The sequence below is a fragment of the Mycteria americana genome, chromosome 3, assembly GCF_035582795.1.
Source record: "Mycteria americana isolate JAX WOST 10 ecotype Jacksonville Zoo and Gardens chromosome 3, USCA_MyAme_1.0, whole genome shotgun sequence".
Classification (NCBI taxonomy): domain Eukaryota; kingdom Metazoa; phylum Chordata; class Aves; order Ciconiiformes; family Ciconiidae; genus Mycteria; species Mycteria americana.
In genome coordinates, this window is record NC_134367.1 from 31,266,276 (window position 1) to 31,290,908 (window position 24,633).

Sequence of the window (24,633 nt, forward strand, 5' to 3'; positions counted from 1 at the left end):
TGTCTTTCTCTGATTCCTCATTTCTACTAAGTCTCTTAGCTGATACCACCTTCTGAGCCTATCTTCCATGAAGTCTCACAATCATTCAATTCCGTTTTATAAAAAAAAAATCTCCTTTTTCTGTTTTTATTTTTTCTGCCATTCCTCCACTATGTTCTTTTTTGTGGTGTCACCCTCTCTTCTTAAGTGATACAAAAAGTTATTATTAATCTTGGCTCTAAATCCTTCTAGTTCTTCACTGATTATACTTATAATATGAAACTGAGCAGTGTTCTGGATAACGTAGCTGTACAGGGCTATTAAGAAAAGAAAACGCATGCTCTCTTCTGGTCCTATGGAAGGAAGTGGAAATGTTCTTGCCACTTTCTATTGCTTGTCATACTTCATATATATTTTATAAAATAAAGATTATTACAGTGTTGTGTTTTGCAGCTGTAAGAGAAGCAGCATGTACTTTTCCCTTAAAAAAGTATTTTAGAGAGCTGGCTGCTTCATAAATGAATACTATTGATGATATTCCCTTTCATGGTGCATCTAGCAGATATTGAAACAATGAACTAAAATTAACAATTAACTAGAATTAACGTCCAAACATTTTCTCATTCCCTATTTCCCCATTTGTTTATGCTGTTTGACTCATCCCCTTTTTCTTTGCTAATGAAATAAAAATCACAGAATTTCTCCATCAGATTTTATGCATTTAACTGAGACATGCAAGTTAGTAGCTTGCTTTCTGTAGATACCTTTGTTGTCAGTGGAGACAGACAATTGTAGGGCAGACCAAGTAAGATGAAAATGTACATCTCCACTGACTGCATATTATGATTGTGCTATAATCTGAAAAGAACCATATTCAAAACTGTAACAAAAATTGCAGTAGTTAGATATTAATAATAATTAGTTGAGAAAGTGATATATACACAGTGATATGCTTTTAAACACCAGTGTTGCGCACTGTGAGCTATTGCAGACTAGACAGGTATGTAAAAGTGAATAATCACAAGACAGTAGCAGGGGTCCTGAAGAGTTCAAAGCAGAGGCTTTGAAAGTACAGAAACATATCAAAGACTGCAGTGCAATGCATACAAATGGCCAATTACTGATATAAAATTGTGTAACAAGCTAATGAAGCCACTCATAACTCATAGCATGGCTGGAAGTGCCTTTATAGTGTACACAAGACTACATGAAAAAGAACTGATTCTGCAGATGCCATGCTTCAGAATTGGGTACGCAGAGCTGATCACTCTGGTATCCTGCTATGTATTGCTACATATCTAAGTATGGTTTTATTGTCGTTAAAGGAAATTTTATTTAGTATTTGCTCTGAAGCTTTTCTGACTGTGTTTGATTGGTCTGATTACCCATATTTAATGACTGTCTATTTAAACTAGATAAAACATTTGAGCTAAGTAAACTCAAAATTATGCAGCTAATTCTACCTTCTTCAAAAGAAGCACAAGCATCTGGGGATTTTTTAATCTGTCATTGTCTTTTCTCAGTATACCAAAAATATTAATACACCTATACTAGGTCCCTTTCTGAGTATTGTCTTCACGGTGCAACTTTACAATGCCTTGGGTTATTAGAAGGAAACTATATTATATTCAGAGGTAGCCTTTCTGTTTATGTTTTGTGTCTTCATTCCTGACAGAACAAGGAAACATATAGGGTGTTTTTTGCTTGATTGGTTTTGGTTTTTCATTTGAAATAATGTTTAAGTATGTAGGTTCTATTACACTGTAGCAAATACACACTTTTTCAAAAAACCATGTAACTGTCTTCAGGTCCCTGACTAGCATATGAGCTCATTTCACTGAAATAATAGATTTAAGTGTAATGCCTAACTTCAGAAAGGAAAGAAAACAAAAGAGAAACAAAGGACTATAGATGAGTCGGTTTACTATCAGGCCCCAGAAAAAGTTTGGAACAAAGCACCTAGAAAATAACAGAGATTATTAATATATTTGGGGTAGCCTAGACTAGGGAAGATAAGACTGAATAGAGCTATAACCATCTTCAGGTACATCAAACACTTGCAAATAGGGAAGATGGGTTGTTTGCTATGCTCAACTCATGGCACTAAACATAACTTCGCAAAAAGATTTAAATCAGTTGTTAAGAAAACTTTTAATGATGCAGAGAGAACAGAACGGCTTGGGAGATTGTGTGAATATGAATGATTGTGGTGGTTTAACATTGGCTAAGGGCAAATGCCCACCGTATTACTTGCTCGCTGCCCCTCCTCAACAGGACAGGGCCAGAAAATAGGAAGAACAACAGGAATGAGAAAGCTTGTGGGTTGAGACAAGGACAGGCAGGTTGCTTACCGACTGCTGCTGGGGCAAACCAGACTCAACTTGGGGAAAATTAATTTATTTTATTGGTAATTAAAATAGATTTAGGTGGTGAGAAACAAGGACAAACCACACCTTTCCTCCCCTCTTTCGCAGCCCACCTTCACTCCAGTCCAGACTCCTATACATCCTGCAGGGAAATACCTGCTCCATCTTGGTCTCTCCAGAGGTTGCAGGGGAATCTCTGCTCCAGTGCTTGGAACACCTCCTCCCCTCCTTCTTCTCTGACCTTGGCATTCATAGGGCTGTTTCTCACACATTTTTTTCCTTCACTCCTCTATGCCTGTGCAGCATTTTGCCCTTTCTTACACACGCTTTCCCTGAGGCGCCACCATGTTGGCTGGGGTCTCAGCCGTGCCCTGCGGGGGGGGGGTCGGTTGGAGCCGGCTGGAACCGGCTGTGTCCGGCACGGGGCAGCCCCAGCCTCTCCTCACAGAGGCCGCCCTGCAGACCCCGCTGCCAACAGCTTGCAGCATACCCCCGCTGTGATGATAAATATAGCTAATCCCCCTGAAGGAAGGGGATGGGTTCGAGATTACTTTTTGGTATCTTGCCCTCTTCTGTTTTTCTATGATAATTTTACATCTTTTAAAATGATGATGGTATCAAGTAACAGCCCCTTCTTTTGCAAGTATGAAAGCTCTTTGTAAAGATGACGTTTTCTTTTCTCCTAGTTATATGATATTGTATTTGTGTAGATTAAAATCTGTTGTTGCATCAGCTGCAGCACCATTATTCACACTCTTCTGGTTTTAAAAGGTTTACAAATGTTGATTTCATGTTTTCTATCATACACGGAAACTGATGCTGATCAGGTTAGGAACAATAATAACAAAAGTTAATGATTTACACATATATCTGAAATGTCAATCAGTTTTGTTTGTACCTTTTCCATACTGCTATATACTTTAGCACTTTACAGATGCTGTTATTTTCCAAAGTCTAAGTTTAGTACATAACATAATGTAAGGTTCCTTCAAGAAGATCTGTTTTCCAGAAGACCATTTTGATAAGCGTTAATTGTATAGTCATCAAGAGTATTGAGATACTAACCGTATTCTTCCACTTCTTGCTTTTGAGAACTCATGGCAATATTTTATATAGTAAGGCCTTTAGCAACATGTACCTCTTTTAAATCACATGAATAAAACTATTCAGAATTAGTTGTTGGAAAATATCTTTTAAATATGTAGTTTAGTCCAAAGCACACCATCAATGTCAAATGAAATAGCGTGTTCAGTATAGCTGATTTATTTTCTGAGTTGAAAAAGAAATATACCTGCACTATCAGGATGCAAAAGAAGACGTAAGAAAAATGGCATGAGATTTTTAGATGATTTAAAGCACAAAACGGTAAATGTGCCTGACCTTATCAGGTATATTAAATCTATTTTATTCCTCTCATTAAAAAAGACATTTTTTCACAAGTGAAATATAAAGATGGAAAATTAACTAATCAGTTGTATAATGCTATGAAGTCATAATTAATGAAACTAAGATACTGGAATCATCACCAGTAGTTACATGTGCTGAGATTCTTCAGCCACTTGTCTGACTGGGACTATGGGTTTTTTAGGAACACGACTTCTTCCCAAGAGTATTGAGGATTGCAAAAGGTACCTCATTATACAAATCTTGAAATGTTTACAGCATGACAAAGGGAACGACAAAATGTTCTGATGAGCAGATGGGTACCATTAACTTGCAGTCAGCTTTGATGTCATAGTGAGGCCTCTGAGAAATTGCCTAATCTTTTCTTCCCTCTCTCCCTCCCTCTCTTCCTTTCTTCCTCCCCTCCTTCCTTTTCCTTCCTCCTTCACTTTCCTTCCTTTCTCTTCTTCCCCCTCCTTCCTCTCCCTCCTTCCCTTCTTTCCTTCCTCTCCCACTTTTCTTTCAGCTGATAACATTCAAAACACATGTACTGAATTTTACCTCACAGATGTATGGTCTATAAAACAAGACAATTGGTTTCCTACATGGCATGTGCATACGTGCTGGCACCTTTTATAACATCTGCATCACGTGGCATTCATAGTATGTCACTCATCCTGTGACTGCATTAAACCATGTCCATTCTCAAGGCATATGCTTTGACTGCTTTAAAACTATGGTCACTATTTGTCTATCTGGGAACTGTTTAGAGCTTAGGCTGCTGCTGTTCTTATTGACCGTAAGGTAGTGTGCCCTCATATCTCCTGCTGATAACAGGGGGACTTGGCTTGTCTAGTCATGATTATGCCTTCCTGAAATATCAAAAGGCTGTCCAATGCAAATTTTCCTGGCTGTGTAAGACTGAAGTATCATGGCTCTTGGATATGACTTGCATCTATGTTCTCTTGCGGATTTTGTAGACTGTAGGCGCACTCTGACTATAACTTAAAGCTTCTATTATTATACCCACTGTCACAATATTATGTTTGTATTGGTTAAATAAAAACTGATGTAGACCCTGGACTCTACAACATTGGGTTCATTTTTCTCTCTATTCGGAGCAATTATGTGAAGTACTTGAGGAAAATGCAGGCAGAAATTCTACTTCCATCCTACACCACCCACCTCTGCGTTGATCTCCAAGATTCTTTGAATAGAAATTTGTATTCTTAACATGTCTCCTTAACAATTGTTTCCTACCATAATTGTTTTAAACAGAAAGTGAACTACAGCTGCATTTAGATTAAAGTGAGCAGACAGATTTGTAAAGAGAAAATTCTTATGAACAGCTATGTTAGATATCTGAAGAAAACAATGGGACTGAGAAAGTGAAAGAAAAAAAACCCTTACTATGCCTTTGTATGCATACTACCTTTGAATATTAGTACAGAAATCCTGGAACACTGAGGCTATAAAAATCTCTAAACTACTGTGGAACAAAATTTAACAATATACTTTGTATGATTTAAAGCTCAAAACACTGTGGAAGTGTTTATTTTTCTCCAGAATTTTCACTTTTGCTACTGACGTTGTCTTTACTTCATCCAGAGGTAACAGTAAGACAGATCTTTCTACACAGTGTTTGAATGCGTTAAATATTTGGTTAAATGACTAAGGCTAAGATGAGATAAACTGGAACTTCTGTCTCATAAAAATTTTCACAAGATTTAGGATCTGGCCCTGTCAAACAAAAGGCTAACCAAAAATAGATTCTGTGATAATCGATGTCCTATATTCTTTCAGTCATGATGTTTGGGAGTTTTTTGCTTGTTTCTTTTTTGTTTTTAAATGCGTTTATAATGTAGGACTACAGCTGTGAAGCCACAAACTTTACCTTGTATTAATTTATAGGACATGGAAAGCAGGTAAAGACTGATTATGAAAGAGACCAATTATCTTTATACACAAATGTCTAAAAGGAAAGGAACATCGACTTGACATAAATAAACTTAAATTATATTCCTAGTAAAATTAAGCTTGTTGTAAAATATATTTTAACTGAGGCTCATTGAAAAAAATATTTTTTGTAGTTCCTTTTCTTTTTTATCTATACATAAAAATGTAATGTTTAACTTTTTATAGAACTGATATTTTTTTGCATGCAGGCAAAAAAATAAGAAAATAAGAAAAGCTACGTGCATCTAGAAATAGCATTTATTTTTCTTTCTTGTAACTTATGAACATTTAGATGTGCTTAAATCTTCCAAGACCTTGTTAAAATATTATTATTGTGTGTGTGTATATATATATATAAGATAATTACTATAGTAATATTTAACATATTTGTAAAATGCAGCATTTGGATCATTCCTATGAAGTCTTGTTTTTTGGTAAGGTTGATTTCATAAGAAATCTCAGTTTAAAACGTCATTCAAATCCAGCTGCAATATATCATTTTAGAACAAGTTGGTAATATAAACTGTTGACTGAAACTCATGGCAAAAATCACTGTAGGCCACACAGTAATGCATGCAATTACTCTTCTTTTTATATCCCAAAGTTATTATTGCTCTGTCTCTTTTTCTTTTTAATAGAATTCTGACTCTCCCAGCTGTAACATCAAACACAAAATTTTAAGACTGGGATGTAAAGGAAGTGTGAAAGAAATAGCCTATGGCCCTGATCCAGCAAAACACTTAGGAAAGCATGTAATTGAGTCTACTCATACACTTGCATGTCCATATGCACTTATAGCACTTGTATGAAGCTCTTTTCTTTTCTTGATGTGTATGTGAGCTTCAGTCAATAACACAAATAACACATAGTTACTGAGAGGCGCAGTCTGTGTCTGTACTAATTAAGAAAAGAAAGGTAGTGGTCATTTTTGGCCATGGAGAAGTGGTGGAACAATGCCTTCATTTAAGACTCTGAGAAATTAACTATTTTAAAAATTATCACAGGTTGTGTTTTAATTGTTGATTCTATTTATTCCTAATCCTTGAATAATAATAATAAAAAAGGGAAAAAACAGAAAGTCAGCAAAAAACACAGCCAAGGGGAGCCAAGAAAATCCTGACCATAATAAAATGGAATTTTGTTTGATTCCAGAGAGATCCAAGATTTTTCCAGATTATTTTCTTTTTCTTTCTTCCTTCTAGATTGAGCCTGGAAAAAAATAACTGTGGCTTTCTTTCTCATTCAAGCAGTAAAGATACCCTAGAGCAAAATGAGTTAGGTTTTCATCATCTTTGTTGTTCAAAGGACACATGTCTAAATTGTCTTTTCTCTTGCTTTCTGTACCTTTTCATTTATAAGAGGAAGAGTGGGAATACAATCATCCTTGATATGTATTCATCATGGTAAGGATAAATAATGATCTTTGAAGTCTACTTAAAAAGGTAGAAGGTAATTAAGCAGGGGCATGCCAGTTAAAGCCTAGGATGGCATAAAATTACAGCAAAGAACTCTTCCTTATTTGGATAAAATGATTGCAGAAAACTGTATATAGGTGAGGGAGACTTCAGATAAAACAAACAGAAGGAGGTAATTACTTCTTCATTGCATGTCTTTACTTGTTTCTCCAGATCTTCATTATGGATGACATCCCAGTTGTTAATGAACTTCTCAAATTCACTATCTCAAATTATATTAAAAACTGAGAGGATGCAGATAGAAATTGTGGGATAATGGCCGAGGTGGCTTAAAAATTAAAACTTATATTCACACTTAAGGCACAGCATTGAAGAAGCCTCCCAGGTGGAATGCGGCTGACATGTAAGGGATCCATGGCATGGGAGTTCCCTAGGCCTGCAACCTTGGATGTTGGTAACGCCAGGGGAACTTGGCGTGCTGACTCTAAGAGGCGCTACCCAGAGGGTGGAGCGGTGTGGAGATGCCGCGGCCAGGCTCTGCAGTAATAGGGGAACGTAAAGGTGTCAAAGAACTGATAAGCTGCATATTTACTACCCTGGGCCAACAGCCTGCCACGTTTTTGACAAAATGCTGTCCTTTTGGTGAACTTGGCTCATTATAACATCATTATAATACCAAAACACACCTCCATCCCAAAAGCTACCCGCCTCCAAGGTGCGACCACCCCTCACTGAGCTTGCGCACTGAATTTTTCTAGCTTATACCTTTAAAAGTGAAGCGAAAAAATTTTACACCAATCCTAAACAAAGGTATGTATGACTAGAGTCACTCAAGCTCCACCCGAAAGGTGAAAGATAGTATAAAATGGTTTAAGAGAAAGAGAATGTTAGGGAAGACACCATCGTGTATCACTCTGACGTCTGGGATCAGTCGACGGGCTGAGCCTCTCTTCCCCCCCATCGGGACGCCTTTGGGTAAGAGTCGAACACTTGGTTATACCAAGTGCCTCCCCGGGAAACTTAGAAATCTCTATAGAGTCGCTTTATTATTTTCTTTTAACGCGTTTGTCCTCCAGCCGTGTTACTTATATTCCTCCGGCTGTGCTATATCCGGCCGTGTTACTTATATTCCTCCGGCCGTGCTATATCCGGCCGTGTTACCCGTATTCCTCCGGCTGTGTTATATCCGGCCGTGTTACTCATATTCTTCTGGCCGGGTTATATACATGTTTGTGTCCGGCCGTGTTATTCCTACTCATATTCTTGACATTTGTATGTGCTTTGCAGACAGTTAATTTATCACCGGTAATCCAAAGAATCTGTGTGTCTGTTGCTCTAACAAACTGCACTCTTCACTGCTCTGGCCATGATAGTTCCTTCAACACGACCAGACTGGGGGGGGGTGTAAAAGTTAATGCTGTCGCCTTAGTGAAAACCCTGAACCAATAAGTGGCTACACATACAGTCCTTAGAAAATAAACCGTTGACCAGGTCTGAGACTAAGACTGGACCTAGCCGCACCTAGGCTCCTCTCTGAGAAGGAGTTTAGAAAGCAAGGGGGTCCTGTCTGAACCTCGTGACTCAACGGGAGGGTTCCCCTCAGCCACCCCTCAGACTCTTATTTGTATGCGACAGTAACTCTTAACGCAACAGAAATGTTGAAAGAAATATAAAGAATTACTTGTCTGAAATCAGGCAATCATTTTTCAAGAAAAAACTAGACAAAAGATTCTCCAAAGGGAAATTAAAGATTACTACTGTGATGTACAGATGAAATTATATTTTTTTAATTAGTAAAAAATCTATGGATTTACTGAAGAACTTTGTTTTACAAAAATATTTCCTAAATTTTAGTGAAGTTTTTCTGTAGTAAATCAAAATCTATGTATGTTTTGAAGTATTTCCACATAAATATATCATATGAAAGGCAAATTAATCAAATTGATAAGTCAGATTTCAGCTTTTCTCCTCAATTGTTATGTCAGAGATAAATAGTACTTGGATTTACATTCTTTCTAGGAGATAAACAGGTAACATTAGAATTATGAATTCTGATGATTATTTGCAGAATTAATTTCATAATCACTGGGGAGTAAAAAAAGGTGAGAAGCCTGCTCAAAAACTGAAACTTGGGCAGCAGGCATACATGTGGCCCAACCACCTTCAAGGACACAGCTTCATTTGACTGTCCATGTAACTGCTCTATGGGCAAGACTCAACCAATAGAAACATAAGCTCCTCTCTCTTTGCGTAACATCAGCAGTTTTTAGAGCTCCTTTCATACCTTAACTGCAGCATTTGTTGCCTCCCAGTTACCCCCTGGCCCCATGCAGAGACACATGGTGTATCGTGACATGGCTGGGTGGAGTGTGTTTGTCTGTTGCTGTGCTGATGGCCTCTGAGATAATCAGAGATGGTTTTCCTCCTGACATTAGACGATATAGCCCAGGAGGTGGAGAAGGGCATCTAAGTGGAAGGGATCTTCATTCCCCCTAGATCCCAAGAAGACTTCATCATATGCATGATCCTCATTTCCATGTAGCCCTTCCCCAGTTCTGCGCATCTTTCTCCCTTGTCTGTCCTTGGGAGTTTGGCCTCCCCTGTTAGTCCTTTCCCACTGAGCTGCAATGACCAAGACCCCTGCCATATGCTTTACCTTCACATTCAAGCAGTCATATAAATACTGATGGTCACACACATATCAAGGGGGAGGATGGAGAGGTCTTTTGTTATTCCATATCACAGAACCCTCTACAAGGTACAATACTCCCCTAGGAATATGTTGCACTTTTTCTTCAGGGCACAGTCAGAAGACTATCCTTCACTCAAGGAAGGAAGGGCACTGGCCCCTCAAATATCAGAAGAAGGTCCCAGCCACATCATTCCCTGTGATCCACAGCACCCACCTCCTTCTATGGCACTGCTGAATGAGTCTGCTTGGTGACAGAAACACTTGCAACTCAGTAGGCAGACTGCCAAAGCTGCCAAGGGTAGCAGGCAGAGATCTTGGAGGATGGGAAGAGGAGGATGACAGATTCATTATTGGTAGCAGACAGGGTTCTTGGAGGATGAGGAGAATGGGGAGGCCTCATGTAATATGAATTCATAAGATGACTGTGCTTCCTCCCATGCTGATCCCTGCTGGTCAGTCCTCTGGGGACATCCACGAGGAGGGCTGAAGCCTCCTCTCTGGGGCAGAGTGGGAACAGTGTATTGCAGAGCCAGCTGTAGAGCAGAGTACAATTAAGCAGCATCTACTGTCTCCTTGGACTCCTCCGTGGAACAGTGGGTGCTGCTGGAGTGCTCTTCTTTTTCCCTACCATTCCCTGTTTTTCCATTTTTGCCTTTGATCTTTGCACTTCCTCCCTTTATTTCATTTGTCATTCCCTGTAATGATTAATTTATCCCAATGTTCTATTACTTTAACTTTCCCTTTCCATGGAAGGCTAAGGTTTTGAGTCTTTGTTAGGGTTGGGTGCCAGTCCAACACTAAAGAAAAATCAATAAAGACCACAGCAATTGGAATTCATGGAGAAATGTGAACATGACCAATGCTTGTGGTCCAATCTCCTCATGCTCCCTCAGCACCTCAGCTGTCTTAAGGATGTTACAGGATACTTTCATTGTTCATAAATTTGACTAAACCTTTTTTGAGCCCATTGGTATTGCCTCCCTCTATAAACTTAAGTGGCAAGAATTTTCGTCAAACTTCTCCACATTCTTCTTGAGATATGAAAAAACAAAAAGCAATAATCAAGATATGACTGCATCAAGGTTTTAATTGTGACAGAATGTGCCCTCCATCCTGTTCTCAATGCCATTCTTGATGAAGCCAAACAATTTCTTGGCTTTTCTGGCTGCCACAGAATGCCGAGACAATGATTCCAGAAAATTTTCAAAAATAACTCAAGGGTCACTAAATTGGTTAAGGGACTGAAGCATCTTTCATATAAGAGAAGGCTGAGAGAGCTGGGACTGTTCAGCCTGAAAAAGAGAAGGCTCAGGAGGAATCTTATCAGTGTGTATAAATACCTGATGGGCAAGAATGAAGAAGAGGGAGCCAGTCTCTTATCAGTAATCCCTGCTGACAGAACAAGAGGCAATGGGCACAGACAGACACATGAAATTCCATCTGAACACAAGAAAACACTTTCTTATTATGACGGTGGTCAAACACTGGGGCAGGTTGCCCAGAAATGTTGTGAAGTCCCCATCTGTGGACATACTCAAAACCTAACTGGGCACAGTCCTGGGCAACATTCTATAGCTGACCCGGCTTGAGCAGGGGGTTTGAACTGCATGATCTCAAGAGATCTGTTCCAACCTCAACATTTCTGTGATACTTCAACTTCTTTCCTGAGTTGTATCTGAAATTTCAGCTTCATTTGGAGCTGTTGTAAATAATTTTGGCCTAGAATTATTATCTTTTACTTATCTGCACTGAAGCTCATCAGTCATTTTTTCTGCTTACTTTTTTGCAGTCCTCCTGGGGTTCTTAATTTTTGGCATGCCAGATGGCTACCTGAAAGAGCATGATTTTATCTGCCCACTTGGAGATACCACCGTTCATTCCCTTCTCCAGATCATTGTTGAAGATGCTGAATAAAATCGGGCACAGTGTTAGTCTTCAGGTAATACATGACTGACTTCTCTCTATCCTGAAACAAAGAACACTAACTCCTACCCTTTGCTTCCTGTTCTTTAACTGGCTTTTAATCCTTTCCTCCAGTTCCACATAACTTTGGGGTTTTTTTGGTTTTTTTTTGTTTTTTTTTTTAAATGTTTGAGTGGAATAGCAAGTTCAGATGTATTATGTCTACTGGATTCCTTTTTTCCATGTGTTTAATGATAAACTCACAGAATTTCAGCAGACAAGTGAAGCAGCATTTCCTTTTACAGAAGCCATGCTGACTGTAATAACATCCATGTTTGTTGTGTGCTCGATGGTCTAATTTTTTTTCACAGAACTATTGAAATTGATATTTTTGATACTACACCACCACTTTAAGGCTCTGATATTAAATTAGTTTGTTTGAATTATTTCCAGACCTTTACCCTATGGCCAACCCTAAACCAATTACTCCCCCAAACAAGCCAAAGTGTCATGGTTTAACTCTAGCCCACAACTAAGCGCCACACACAGCTGCTCGCTCACTCCCACCAGATGAGATGGGGGAGAGAATCAGAAGAGTAAAAGTCAGAAAATTCATGGGTTGAGATAAAGACAGTTTAGTAAGTAAAGCAAAAGCCGCACACGCAAGCAAAGCAAAGCAAGGAATTAATTCACTACTTCCCATTGGCAGGCAGGTGTTCAGCCATCTCCAGGAAAGCAGGGCTCCATCACGTGTAACAGTTACTTGGGAAGACAAACGCCATCACTCCGAACGTTGCCCCTTCCTTCTTCTTCCCCAGCTTTACATACTGAGCATGATGTCATATGGTGTGGGATATCCCTTTGGTCAGCTGGGGTCAGCTGTCCTGTCTGTGTCCCCTCCCAACTTCTTATGCACCTGGCAGAGCACGGAAAGCTGAAAAGTCTTTGATTTAGTATAAGCACTACTTAGCAACATCTAAAACATCTCTGTATTATCAACACTGTTTTCAGCACAAATCCAAAACACAGCCCCATACTAGCTCCTATAAAGAAAATTAACTCTATCCCAGCCAAAACCCGCACATTCTCCACCCCTTATTCAATACCATTTATGTGATGCTCAAGTCTCACGCTATCCAATACATTCTCATTACCCACCACCACCCTTCCCATGCTTTGATATCATTGATACAGGGAATTATATCGATAAGGGAATGACACAGATAATTTTCATTATGTGCCAAAACCAGCACACAAAGTTTCTTACTTTTTCTTTTTCTTTCCCTGCTCTACTTTCCTTCACTACTCAGTAACAACTCAAACTCTCCTGTGTTTTCTTTCTATTCTGTATTACTGACCCCTTTCATATCATTACATCTATCTTTTACCAGTCTTCCAAGTTATCCTCCATATCTTGTAAATCAGCACTGAACATGGATTTTCATCTCCTTCCTGATCTGTTACTCCATACTTAATTTCATACTAGTCTTCACTTACTGGAAACTTACTTTTAGACATGTGGCATGACACAAATCTGCTCTTCCCCTAGTTTTGCAGGCCTGTAATGGTCCATTTCCCAGTGACTCCTGCTGCCAACAGTACCAGCTGTAAGCTTATTCACGATCAACAGTCATTTTAGGCCTGGCAGAGAGGGAGGAAGTTGCTGGATCCGCAGATAAACCCAACCCTTCTGCTCCACACCTGTACTCTGGAACTGATGTGTACATGGTTCTGATGTCTCTAACGAGGATAGGCTAATATAAGAAAACTTGTATTTGAGGGCAAATTACATCTCATCTCTCATTATTGCCATTTTAAATTTACCTCCCTTGAGGCAGAGGGGATTACAGAAATTCGGTAAAAAATACCTTTTGTAATTCTGCATATAAAGGTTTTGGGGGATTTTTCTGTATAATGTGATTTACAGCTGGGAAACTCAAAATGAAAATTTAAACCTATAATCCTCAAAATGCTTTTAGCTAAAAATGTATTTTAGGCTAATATGGAGAAGTTTGTCTGACTTTGCACAGAGCATACACATTCTTATAAAGTGAAAAAGTGAATTCATCATTATAATAGATACTTAGAATGAAAATATTTTTTTAAGATTATATTTCCTTTTCCAAGATTTTAATCTTTAAAAAGTGAACTAGTAAGTATTCATACTTCTATAAAATTATAAATTCAACTATGAACTATTTCAGCCACAGTTGCAGTAATGGCAGAATATTGCAATGCTTGTATGCAGACACTTGAACAAAAAACATGAAAATGCGATGTATGGAGAGGGTTTTTTAACAAAAAATGTTAATCATGTCCACATTGCAATGTGGAAAAGGTGTCAATGAAAGCTTATTTCCTTTTCAAATGCTAGGTATTTTAAATATAGAATTTAAGAATAGAGAAAGCATGACAACAACGTTCTTGTTTTCATTAATACACTTAGAAGTATTACCTAAGTTTAGATATCTATGACACGAGAAAATACATGTGAGGTAAATATCTAGAAACTTCTTATAATTATGGGTAAGATCTAGGTTAAGACCAATTGCTCTGAGGAAATTGCTCTGAGGAAATACAACTTTTAGCCTGTAGAGGAATGCCACAGGTAAGTTCATCTCTCAGGTTAAGACACGTAAATTTACATAATTATGTGGTTACATGGTTAAGTAGATCTATGCATGCATGCATGTGGTCTTTATGTTCCCACTATTTTCAATTGTGAAGTAGCTAATACCAATCAGTGGAGCCTGGAGAGTGATTCAGTTAACTCTAAACATCGGGCACTTGGTTGATTAAATCTCTTAGCTCCATTTTGTGTTGAGTAGATATTCATTGAATGCAATAGGTACTCGGACACTTAGCTCTTATACCTACATGTAAACACTTAAATTTAAGAATTTTAACTGCCATGGACATTCATACACTAGAGTTTCAGTCAGTTTACTCTCTAATATCTTTTACAGATTATTTCTAATTCCATGTTCAGTGCTATCTATGACTATAAAATATTTTTTCTCACTACCTTTTGCAAGGCCATGTGCAGGCATTATTTTGTTTTCCTTGAAGAACTGTAAAAAGAAAAATTAAAAAAATAATAGAAATTACAGTAATAGAAAGCAATTTAAGAATTACTAGTGAACATCTCTAGTGAAGGACAGGAATCCAAAAAGTGAAGAGACTTTCTGTCTGTAAGGAGATCGGAAAGATTCAGTCTGATTTGAAGCCTGATAATACCTTGTTATAGTCTATCATCTCATTTCTGCACAGGATGGTAATGTAGTAAGAAAACAAAGGGAGCTGATGTGTTAGAATAAAGAATTGTATTACTTAATATAGTGGAAGTTCTGTAACCTCACAACAAACTCATTCATTTAAAGTGTATAGTGTGATTGCTTTAGTGATTTAATTTAATTAAGATTTAGTGAGAATTACATTGCTTCTCCAACTACTAAAAAAATCCACCATCACTTATTTAAAAATAGATAGATTTAATTTAAAAGAAGTAATCAAAAAAAGTTATTCAGTTAGAAATTCATTGTGGAGTATGATATTAAAAATCTTGTAGGGAAAAAAAAACTTCCCTGAAGAAGAATATGTCAGATAATTATTCATTTTCGAGGGAGGAAAAAAAAAAAAGAAAGATACCAGGAATTTACTTTAACCTGAACCAAACTGTCACATCAGTTATTATAAATAACATGGGTGGTGATACATCTGCCTTCATAAAAAAATATCTGCTACAGGCTCATATGTGCTATGGACACTAATGTACCGCCTAAGTATGGTTGGCTCTCGGCTTTTAATGAGGTTTGAGACAGTAATAAAAAAACTTTACTATTTTTTTGCTTTAAAATAAAGTAGCTATTAAATAAGTTCTTCTCTTTTTTATTTTCTAGGAAGCATTTTATTTTTAAAAATCTAGAAAATAAAGTTTCAAATCATGATGGCAGGGTAAAAATCTTTTTACAAGCCCAGATAATTAAATACAAACTGAAAGTGATAAATAAACTTTTTCATCCAAATTTTTAAGATGACACTGCTGCCAATATTGACAAACACTGGGCTTTTGCAAAATTGAAAAGACAAGAAAAAAACCATTTCCTGAATTGAGTCATCTTTTAGTATTCTGCCCTGCATTTCATCAGCCAAACTGTTCACTTCATTGCAGCTCAAGCATACATCCCCAAAGCATCTTATAAACAATAAAATTAAAATATGTATAGCACCCACTAATGTTTGCACATTGCCATGTATTTCCAAGTTATTTTACAGCTGATAGTCTTACTTCTCTTATAATAGGGCAATTTTGACTTTTTACGGTAGAACTAAGTATTGTTATTCATCTCATGGTCAGTAATCTTCCCCAATGTTTTTAATAATTTTTTACAATTCATTTTGTTAAACACTTACTAGTTGATGTATTGGATTAGAGTGGCAGCGAAATGTACAATTTACTCTCCATGGTCTTGATTTACATTTAAACTTGGGAAAGGTCACTGGAATTTGCCTTGACATAACGTTAATAATAATGAAACTTGAATGCAAGTTCGCTATCGCCTTTAAAAGGCTGAGCTGCTCAGCATTTGAGCTGCTCAGCATTTGAAGCTACTCTATTTAGTAATTAACAGTAAACTACAAGAAGCATACATGTCTGGTGTTGTCCCAGCGTAATTATACCTATCTATTGTAAAGTGCTATCAGAGATATATTCAATCATTATATTGATTGACTATACTTAACGTTGAGTTGATATACTCAACGAATATGAAAATTATTTATAAATCAATGATGTTTTTCTATTAATAAAGGCAAAAAACCCCTGTGTGATGCAGGAAGATTATCAAAACTCATCGGAAGACCACTGAAGTGTGTAATGAAATCATACCAGGAGAGTACATTTAAGAGAACTTAAATCTACTAGGTCAGAGAAACTAATTCATGTCATTTGGTGTAGTTCTGACAAGTCTTTGTTGTGTATATATCTTTATTACTAGATAAGGTAGATTGATCTCTATCATGTTTGTAAGAGTAAATTACAGTCATTTGTACTAGAGTTATCTAGCAGTCAAGTGACAATTACCTAAACTGCTTTAGCCTGAGAAGACATATGAAAAGTCCTGTCACATATTCTCATCACCTACCTTAAAGGCATTTACCTTAACTCTCAAACCAGAATATTCCTTCATTGCTGAAGTAGTCTCTTCAGGGCCTTGGTTCCCTGAATCACTCTCTGGAAACACAAACCTCTAGAAAACATAGTTTTAATTAAGGTACCCTAATCAAACATGATGTGAATAAAATGTTGTGAACTCACTGACTCAGAATTTAAAACAATTACTAAAGAAGCATGTATACTAGCTGGATCAGAGAACAGGGAGATGGGCTTTGCATTTCTATTTTCACATCTGGGCCTTATGTGACTGACAGATATTGTGGTCTCTGGCATAGAATAGGTATGTAGTCTGGAGAAGAGCCAAGTCTCTTAATCATCAGATCAGTTTCACCTGTCTTTAAGTTGCTTCACTTGGATACACAGGAAGTGAGGACAAATACTGACTGTGGACCATGGTGATAGTACAGTGGAACAAAGTGTCTACTGAATGGTAGTTTATGACAGAGGTTAAATGTAACAGAGGACGCTGAGGAAGACTAAAACTCTAACTTTGAAATTTCTACTTTAAATTGTTTTAGAAGTAGGTTAAAAATAAGCTGTAGGAAGAGCAAATTAAAAAAATCATCTGGAATTCTCTTATGGAAAGTATTTTATAATAAAAACCAAATATTTTTGTGGTACTTGAATCATGGGAGAGATGCAAACTCTTATTCCGGACATGCCATCACAGAGTTTACAGTACTTTGGAAACAAGCATGAAATATACATAAAATTATGCAATTTAAAAAATCGTCATAACTTCATTAAAACTCCAAATACAACATGCATTTTCTTCCTTAACACTAAAAGAACTATGTCCATTTCGGTGTCATTCATAAAAATGTCCAAAAAGCTTGACCATACTTTCTTCATTCTAGTGACATCGAGCAGTGATCAGGGGGTATTTCACAGGATGTTTTTACAACTAAGAATCATAATCCCCATAATCTACAGCTTTCTCTGAGTATACTGTCATCCTTGACAAACTGTTTTATTAAACCGTAGTCAGTCAGTTAAAACAGACAAAACAGAAAAAAACCCAACAAAACAAACCACAAATGTGATTAAAATAGCCTGCAAAAGCATAATCTCTAATTGCCCTCTTCTTTTCCCCATTCCCATGTCCCTGTGGCTATCATCCCTGCCCCCTAGAGAAACACTAAAAAACAAATTCCGCAGCAGGAATATCTCCTCAGACTGACCTTTGTGCTGACCTGACGGTGCAAGGGCTCAAGACTTGTCGGTTTGTTTCAACCCCTGTGCTTGGGCCCAGTGACTGCTGCCTCCCCTGCTCCAGCTTCAGATCTGGGGATGGCTCCTCTGGGGAGGGGGTGACCCCATCCCCACCTCAGTCACTGCCTGACAAACCATAGCCCTTTGTGGGGAGCAGCTGGGGACCACTGCCAGGCTGCAGATGGCAGCTGGGGAGAAGGAAGCTGATAATAACATGAAAACATGTAAAAGTAGGCTGACATGGACCCTTGACTGACAGTGGAGAAACTTCCAGCATGAATGTCAGACTCCTCCTGACGAAGACCTCAGGATGCTGATTATTTGCTGCAAGTCTTGCCCCCTCTTCTTGAGGGAGACTGCTGTATTGCTCTTGGGACCAAGAGGAGCACTGGAAAGCTGAGCATAATACCAAAGTAAAAAATAGATAGTAGGAAGGTGTTTCTGTATAATATTTTTAGGTGTATTATTAATAAAGCTTTGGGTATTAATTTGGACTATGAGTGTTCGTATTAGACATATTGAACTATTAGGCTGTTAAAACACTCTAATTGTACAAACAATAAATTCTTCTCTCCATATATATATATATATAGTGAAATCCTTTTACAGTTATGACCTTTTCCAAAGTACTCTGGCTGTAATTCACTGATTAAGTGAACAGACCATTTTAAACTAAAGCACCTGGATGATGGAAGCTCTAGCAAAGTGGCTCCAAGCAAAACCACCTCATTCTTATAGTATCTCCTGTCCTACAAGTGAGGAGGGAACTCATTATGGCCTGTAAAGAGGCTAATTGGACCATTGGGGAAGGCAGAAAATGTAGGTCTCCCTTACAGGAACATGTGAAAAAACCCAATAATCTCAAGTGCTCTACAGAGGGTTGGTTTTTAATCACTTATCTTACATCCCATCTTCCCACCTAAGGAGTAAAAAGCCCCCCAGATTCAACAAAATATATTCAAATGGAAAACTACTGCTCCTAATCCACCAAACACTGTCTAGGGTAAACACATTAAGCGTTACCATTACAGAGGTAGTTAAGATATTTTTATTTCCTGTAGGTTGTGACTGAGTCACATTAATTTTGGGTGCGTCTTTCAGAACAGGACCACAACATCCATCAGAATTTCTGAGACATCCTCTTTGTTAGGGGATGTATAACAGGCACCTCCTCTGGTGGACTCTGGGGCCTGAGGAGCCTCCTTCCCAGCTGCTGGAGCCCAGCCCAGTGCACCCAGAAACCTGGGACTCCCTCTGTCCTAGGCCAATGGGTGCAGCTGTTGCTTTCCTGTTTGCAGGCTCAACCAGTAAGCAAAGATGAACATGTATGGCAGAGACGCACACATGCAGAGAATACTAACACAGCCAGCTACATAGACTGCCCACAGACAGGGCACTGCCTTTAACAACACCCACATATAACACTACCAGAACTCACATAAAACATACATACAAACAGCCAAATCCCAGTCGTCCTCTCTGACTGAGCAGGATTGAAGCTTGCTAGTGAAAACACACAGCCCCTTACACTCTATTTCAAAAGACAGACACATTTGTGGACCCCTTGAATAGTAGTGTGGGACCTCAACTCATCTAATATTGATGCCCAGATCCCGGGCCTCCTACTCATCAGATAGTCCAGCTTGAAGTCTGCTAATGAATTACACATGCACATGCATGCACGCACATGCATGTGTGCACATGCGCACACACATAAGATTAGGGGAAAATGTAAACATTCTGGTCTTCCCAGTGGCTTGTGCCCAGGCACACAGGCCTTATTACTCTTGATCCCCTCTCCACTTGCTGATGCTGGGACTCTCACCTTCTCCAGTTGGCACCAGGCATGAGAGCCACCATCACCCAAGGTCTGATGCCAGTCGCTGGCATTAAATTCACTCACTGCAGACACACACCCCTACAATCTGTGGTCTCCTTTCAGCTGCTGATGCTGAGACCCTCATGCACTCCAGCTGCTGGCACCACAGACATGAGGACCACTATCACCAGTGGTCTAACTCCAATTGCAGACTCCAAATTCAGCCACTTTAATCTCTCCAGTTTCTGGCATCTAGACCTTACAGCACTCACAGATGGGGTGAGACTGAGATTACATGGAAAGAGAGTTAAGAAAGGATTTAATAAGAAGAAAGGATAGACTACAGTGATTTGGTGCAGGGCTCAGAGAAGTGTACTGACCCGTGACTGCTGATGGACTACCAACCTATTTTATACGTCTTTCGTCTCTATACCCACCCCGTCCTTGTCTCGCCCAGATCCCCTTCCTGTGAACACTCCTTAATAAGTTTAAGGGTGCAAATTCTGGTATGAATTGGAGTACCCAGTCATAAGAACAATGGCACGCCTCACGTTAGCTGTTTGTTATTAAGTTATGTTAAAAATGTTCTTTCAGGAAAGAGTGAAGAGAGTTTTGAGAGGTCAGCGAATGAACTAAAATAATAAAAAATAAAAATACATAACTGACATGAACATATACATTGCTAGTCCAATAGGGCCATTTTATCATTGTGAACATAACAACTTGGAAAAAGCATCCTTTACTTTATTTATTTTGAATAAATACTTGTAAATAATAATTGCAATTATAAATACAAAATAATTTTATTATAATTTATTTACATCTCATCAATTTACAGTGACAAGAATATTTCATACTTTCATTCAGATCATGTGAACTAGTTACTGCCAGTGTCTTATCTCATTTAGAAAAAAGGTATGTCAAAGTTTATCAAATCTTAAAGAATCATTTTCACAGTCTCAGTATTGCTTGTGTTTTCTGTGCATACATTCAATAGCAAAACAGGAATGTTTTGAATTTGCTGCCAGCTTCACGCATTTAGAATAGCATTAGAGATACAAGATTCATAATTACACAGCTCATCTTGTCTGAGAACACAATACAGCCACAATGGAATAACAATAGAAAAATGACCGTTTTCATAGAAAAATGTCTGTTTTCACATGGGTTGGGTTTTTTCAGGTAGCTATTCTTGAAATTGCCTTGGTACTAGCAAACACTTTTACACAGGATCGCAGGAAGAAATGTAGACTTAAAACAACCACATTTGGTCAGAAAACAATTGCAAAATTATACTGTATGTTAGTCAATCACTCCTGTTGCAAGGTATGCTGATGTATTACATACTTTCCTGTTACAGCAGGACCTGAGACAATTTATATCAGAGCAGGAAAAAAAAGGTAAATTCCTGAAAGTCTGCCTTCTCCTTCTGTGATACTTATTATGCTTAGAAACAAGAAAGGATTCTTGATTTTCTTTTAGCTAACTGGAGAATAATAAAGAAGCTGATTCACGCTCCTAGTTTCCTTTTCTCCTTCGCAATCCTTACCAGCTACCTGGAGAGTAGATTGCAATGATTGCTGCCATTCACCAGAGTTGAGTGTATTGAACTGTTTTCACGTCCTTATGGGTTTGGGTTCACTGTATCTGGAAGGGTGTTCCTCCTCTCTGCTCCACTCCTTTCCCTCATTAGGTCAAAATTGCAAGGATACAAAAGATTTTTGTGGGGAAAATTTCATAAGCAATGTGCCCACACAATTTGGGTGAAAGGGACAAAAGTAAGTGTTCTAAAAAGATATAGACCATGCATGAGCGAAAAGCTAGTTCTAGAAAACTTTACTGATGCACTTTCCTCCTTTGAAAAAAAAGAGGGTTTTTTTCCACTTTTCTCAGAATGACACTGACCATGATGCCCTCTACAATGAAGGAAAGGGAGGAAAAGGAGAGTAATATAAAACAGGTTTACTACGAATTTAGAATTAGGCATGTCTATCCCATTTTTAAAAATATAGTTCTACACAGACTTAACTAAAATGTCAACAAGATTGTTCAGTCTTTCTCTATGAAAATAAAGATTGGCTCTTGGATCCTCTTACTCCCTTATGCCTTTTTTTTTTTTCCTTCTTTGTTTTGTTTTTCTTTTAACTCTGCATCTCAATGTAATGACTTAGTTATATCCTGTAATTGCCAGGGATAACTGATGCTTCCAAGAAAGAGACATTTTTTAAAGTTTTACTGTCCTTGGATATTCAAGTGCTAGCTTTATACTTAGCTCATTCTTAAAGAATGTTCTGAGTATTGCTACCTCTCTTATACCAACACAGTAAATCTCTGCTGTGAAGTACAAGAATAAATAGTGTTTTAAGTTTGGCTGCTATCCTGGCCCCAAGAAAAAGTGTTTACAATAAGATGGCTTTAGATACATTTTCTGATTCAAGCTTTTCTCATGAAAGCATCTTATATGTCCAATAGTTCATAAGTAAACCAATTAACTTCTGAGAGTTGTTTTTTTTTTTAAATCAAGACACACCACTAAATCATGACATTATTGACTCTTTAAATTATTTCCATCTTATTTTTCTAGCATATCTATTAAGATGATGCTGAAATTATGAATACAGGTATCATGATCATTCTAAATCATCCAGCAAGAGCTTCTGATGCTATTCTTGCAAACTCTGTATATGAGAACCAGTGAGTTAGTGATTATGAGTCTTCCTTTGTCATACTGCCAATAGGAGAAAGGTACTCATGAATGGGATCCAATTATGAAAAGCCTCTATCATTTATATGGTTTTACTTTAATACATGATTATTTTAGAATAGTCACATGGAAGTCTGATTTCTTTATTTTACAAAATCTGTTTTTAAAAAAATCTGAGGAAATTGCAAACTGTGCAACAATCATCTAAAACAACTGTTTCAGTAAAGCAAAAGTTCACACCATTATTATAACATAGGAAACCATTATTATAAGACAGGAAACAAAGCTTTTTCTTACCTGTAAAACCCTTGTCACATTCACAAAGAAAAGTGTTTGGAGTAACATTGGTGCAGTTACCATTGAAACACGTATGTGGCTGGCACTGTCCAACTATTTCTGTACAATTTTTACCTATTTAAAAGGGATAATAGGAACATTGAACTTTAGTAAATATTTATATTTTTTTCCTGAAATGTCAAATTTATATGTAAAATTAAATGTTATATTTAATAGATAGGTGGATGGGTAGATATGCATTTGTGTTTATCTTGGTCGCTAGTTTTCACCAAAATTACTGAAGCTCTAAAGCAAAGCAGAAAGATATTCAGCTGCTGTAATAAGAGCTACTGTGCTCAACCTCATCTGCCATATGGTTACAAATTCACATATAGCTTAAAATGCAGAAATGCTATTAGTACTGTAGTATTTGTTTCTTTTTGACATGAATCTAGCTTACATTTTCTTCCAGCATTGAGAACAAAAGATGTTCTCATGTGGAGTCCAATTTGACTGAATTTTTCTTAAATATGCAGCTTTCCAGAAATTACAATTCCAATTATAAGTTGTTTATGCAATTACAGCATATGAGTCTAAATACCGTATAATTATGCTTGCCACTTGAATTGTTGCTATGACATTAGTCACCCTTCAGCAACTTTTCAAATTTCTAATAGACTTTATATTATGGGAGGGACTTTTTTCCTCCCTTAGTCTTGTGTAGCCAAGTCCATAATATATGATGGTTTCGTCTCCTAGTTCTTCTTGTTTACATACGGCTTATTTACTGGACCAGTATTGCTAGTGCAAAATTATGACATTAGCAAACACTGTCCCATATAGGCTAACAAAATATTTTAAGCATTGCTTGTTGATAACATTAAGCATGATGATTGCTTTTAACAGAATCGCTTGTGAATCTCTCCATTAATTTGAATTAAAGTAGTACCAGACACTTTTTGATATTATTATTTTCAAAGCACTTTACACAGCCCCCAGAAATCATAAAATAAATAGAAAACATACTGCATACCATCAATGTTTTCCACTATTTCACTAAACTTTGACTAATTATAAAAATATTTTTCTCATAACATGGACTTATTCATACCTGCATAATCTTCTGTTTGCAAATGCATTAGTAGCCAAATTATTATGCAGTTTGAAAACCAATTGAAAATAAATTACAGCAAACTTTATGCAACATAAACTTAATTTCTGTGTCTGCGAACCTCACTTGTTCCTGACTCATCGGCTGCGTTTCATAGCATAGCATTGCTATTGCGAGAACACAGAAGTGCAGTCCATCAAAGGAACATCGCTAGAATTCTGCTCCACAAGTACAGAAAGAGCTACAACAATCATTTTTGTAATGTGAATGAATATTTCTGGTGCTTTCTAAAGGATTCCCGAACTCCATTGGTCTGAATGCAGGAACAATATACCTATAATTTCATTCATCCCCTTTTCTTCCTCCATGAAATGGAGACAATGGTTAGGTAAGAATGTATCTAATCATGCTGTACTCTCTGGCAGTCCAATCCCAAACCCAGATCTAGTTTCTCCAATGGGTTTTGGGTAAGTACTGCAATATTTCCTAGATAAAATTAGGTGGGATTTCTCATTTGTGAAATATTTAATTTGGTGATAACAGTATGTTTAGCAAACTCCTTTTGAAAGGAACTATACAGTGCAAAACAATCTGGAAGAAAAGAGTAAGTATTTTGTTTTTCTTGCTCTTCCAATTAAATGT

The 24,633-nt window shown here is 37.5% G+C and overlaps 1 protein-coding gene across 1 annotated transcript in view; it reads right to left on the bottom strand.

Moving 5' to 3' along the window:
* Window positions 1-24,633, bottom strand: part of EYS (eyes shut homolog) — a 951,425-nt gene that overhangs the window by 924,890 nt on the left and 1,902 nt on the right. Inside the window, exon 3 of the mRNA XM_075497152.1 lies at window positions 22,902-23,015. Within this exon, the coding sequence (XP_075353267.1) occupies window positions 22,902-23,015 (114 nt within the window). The remainder of the gene's footprint in view (window positions 1-22,901; window positions 23,016-24,633) is intronic.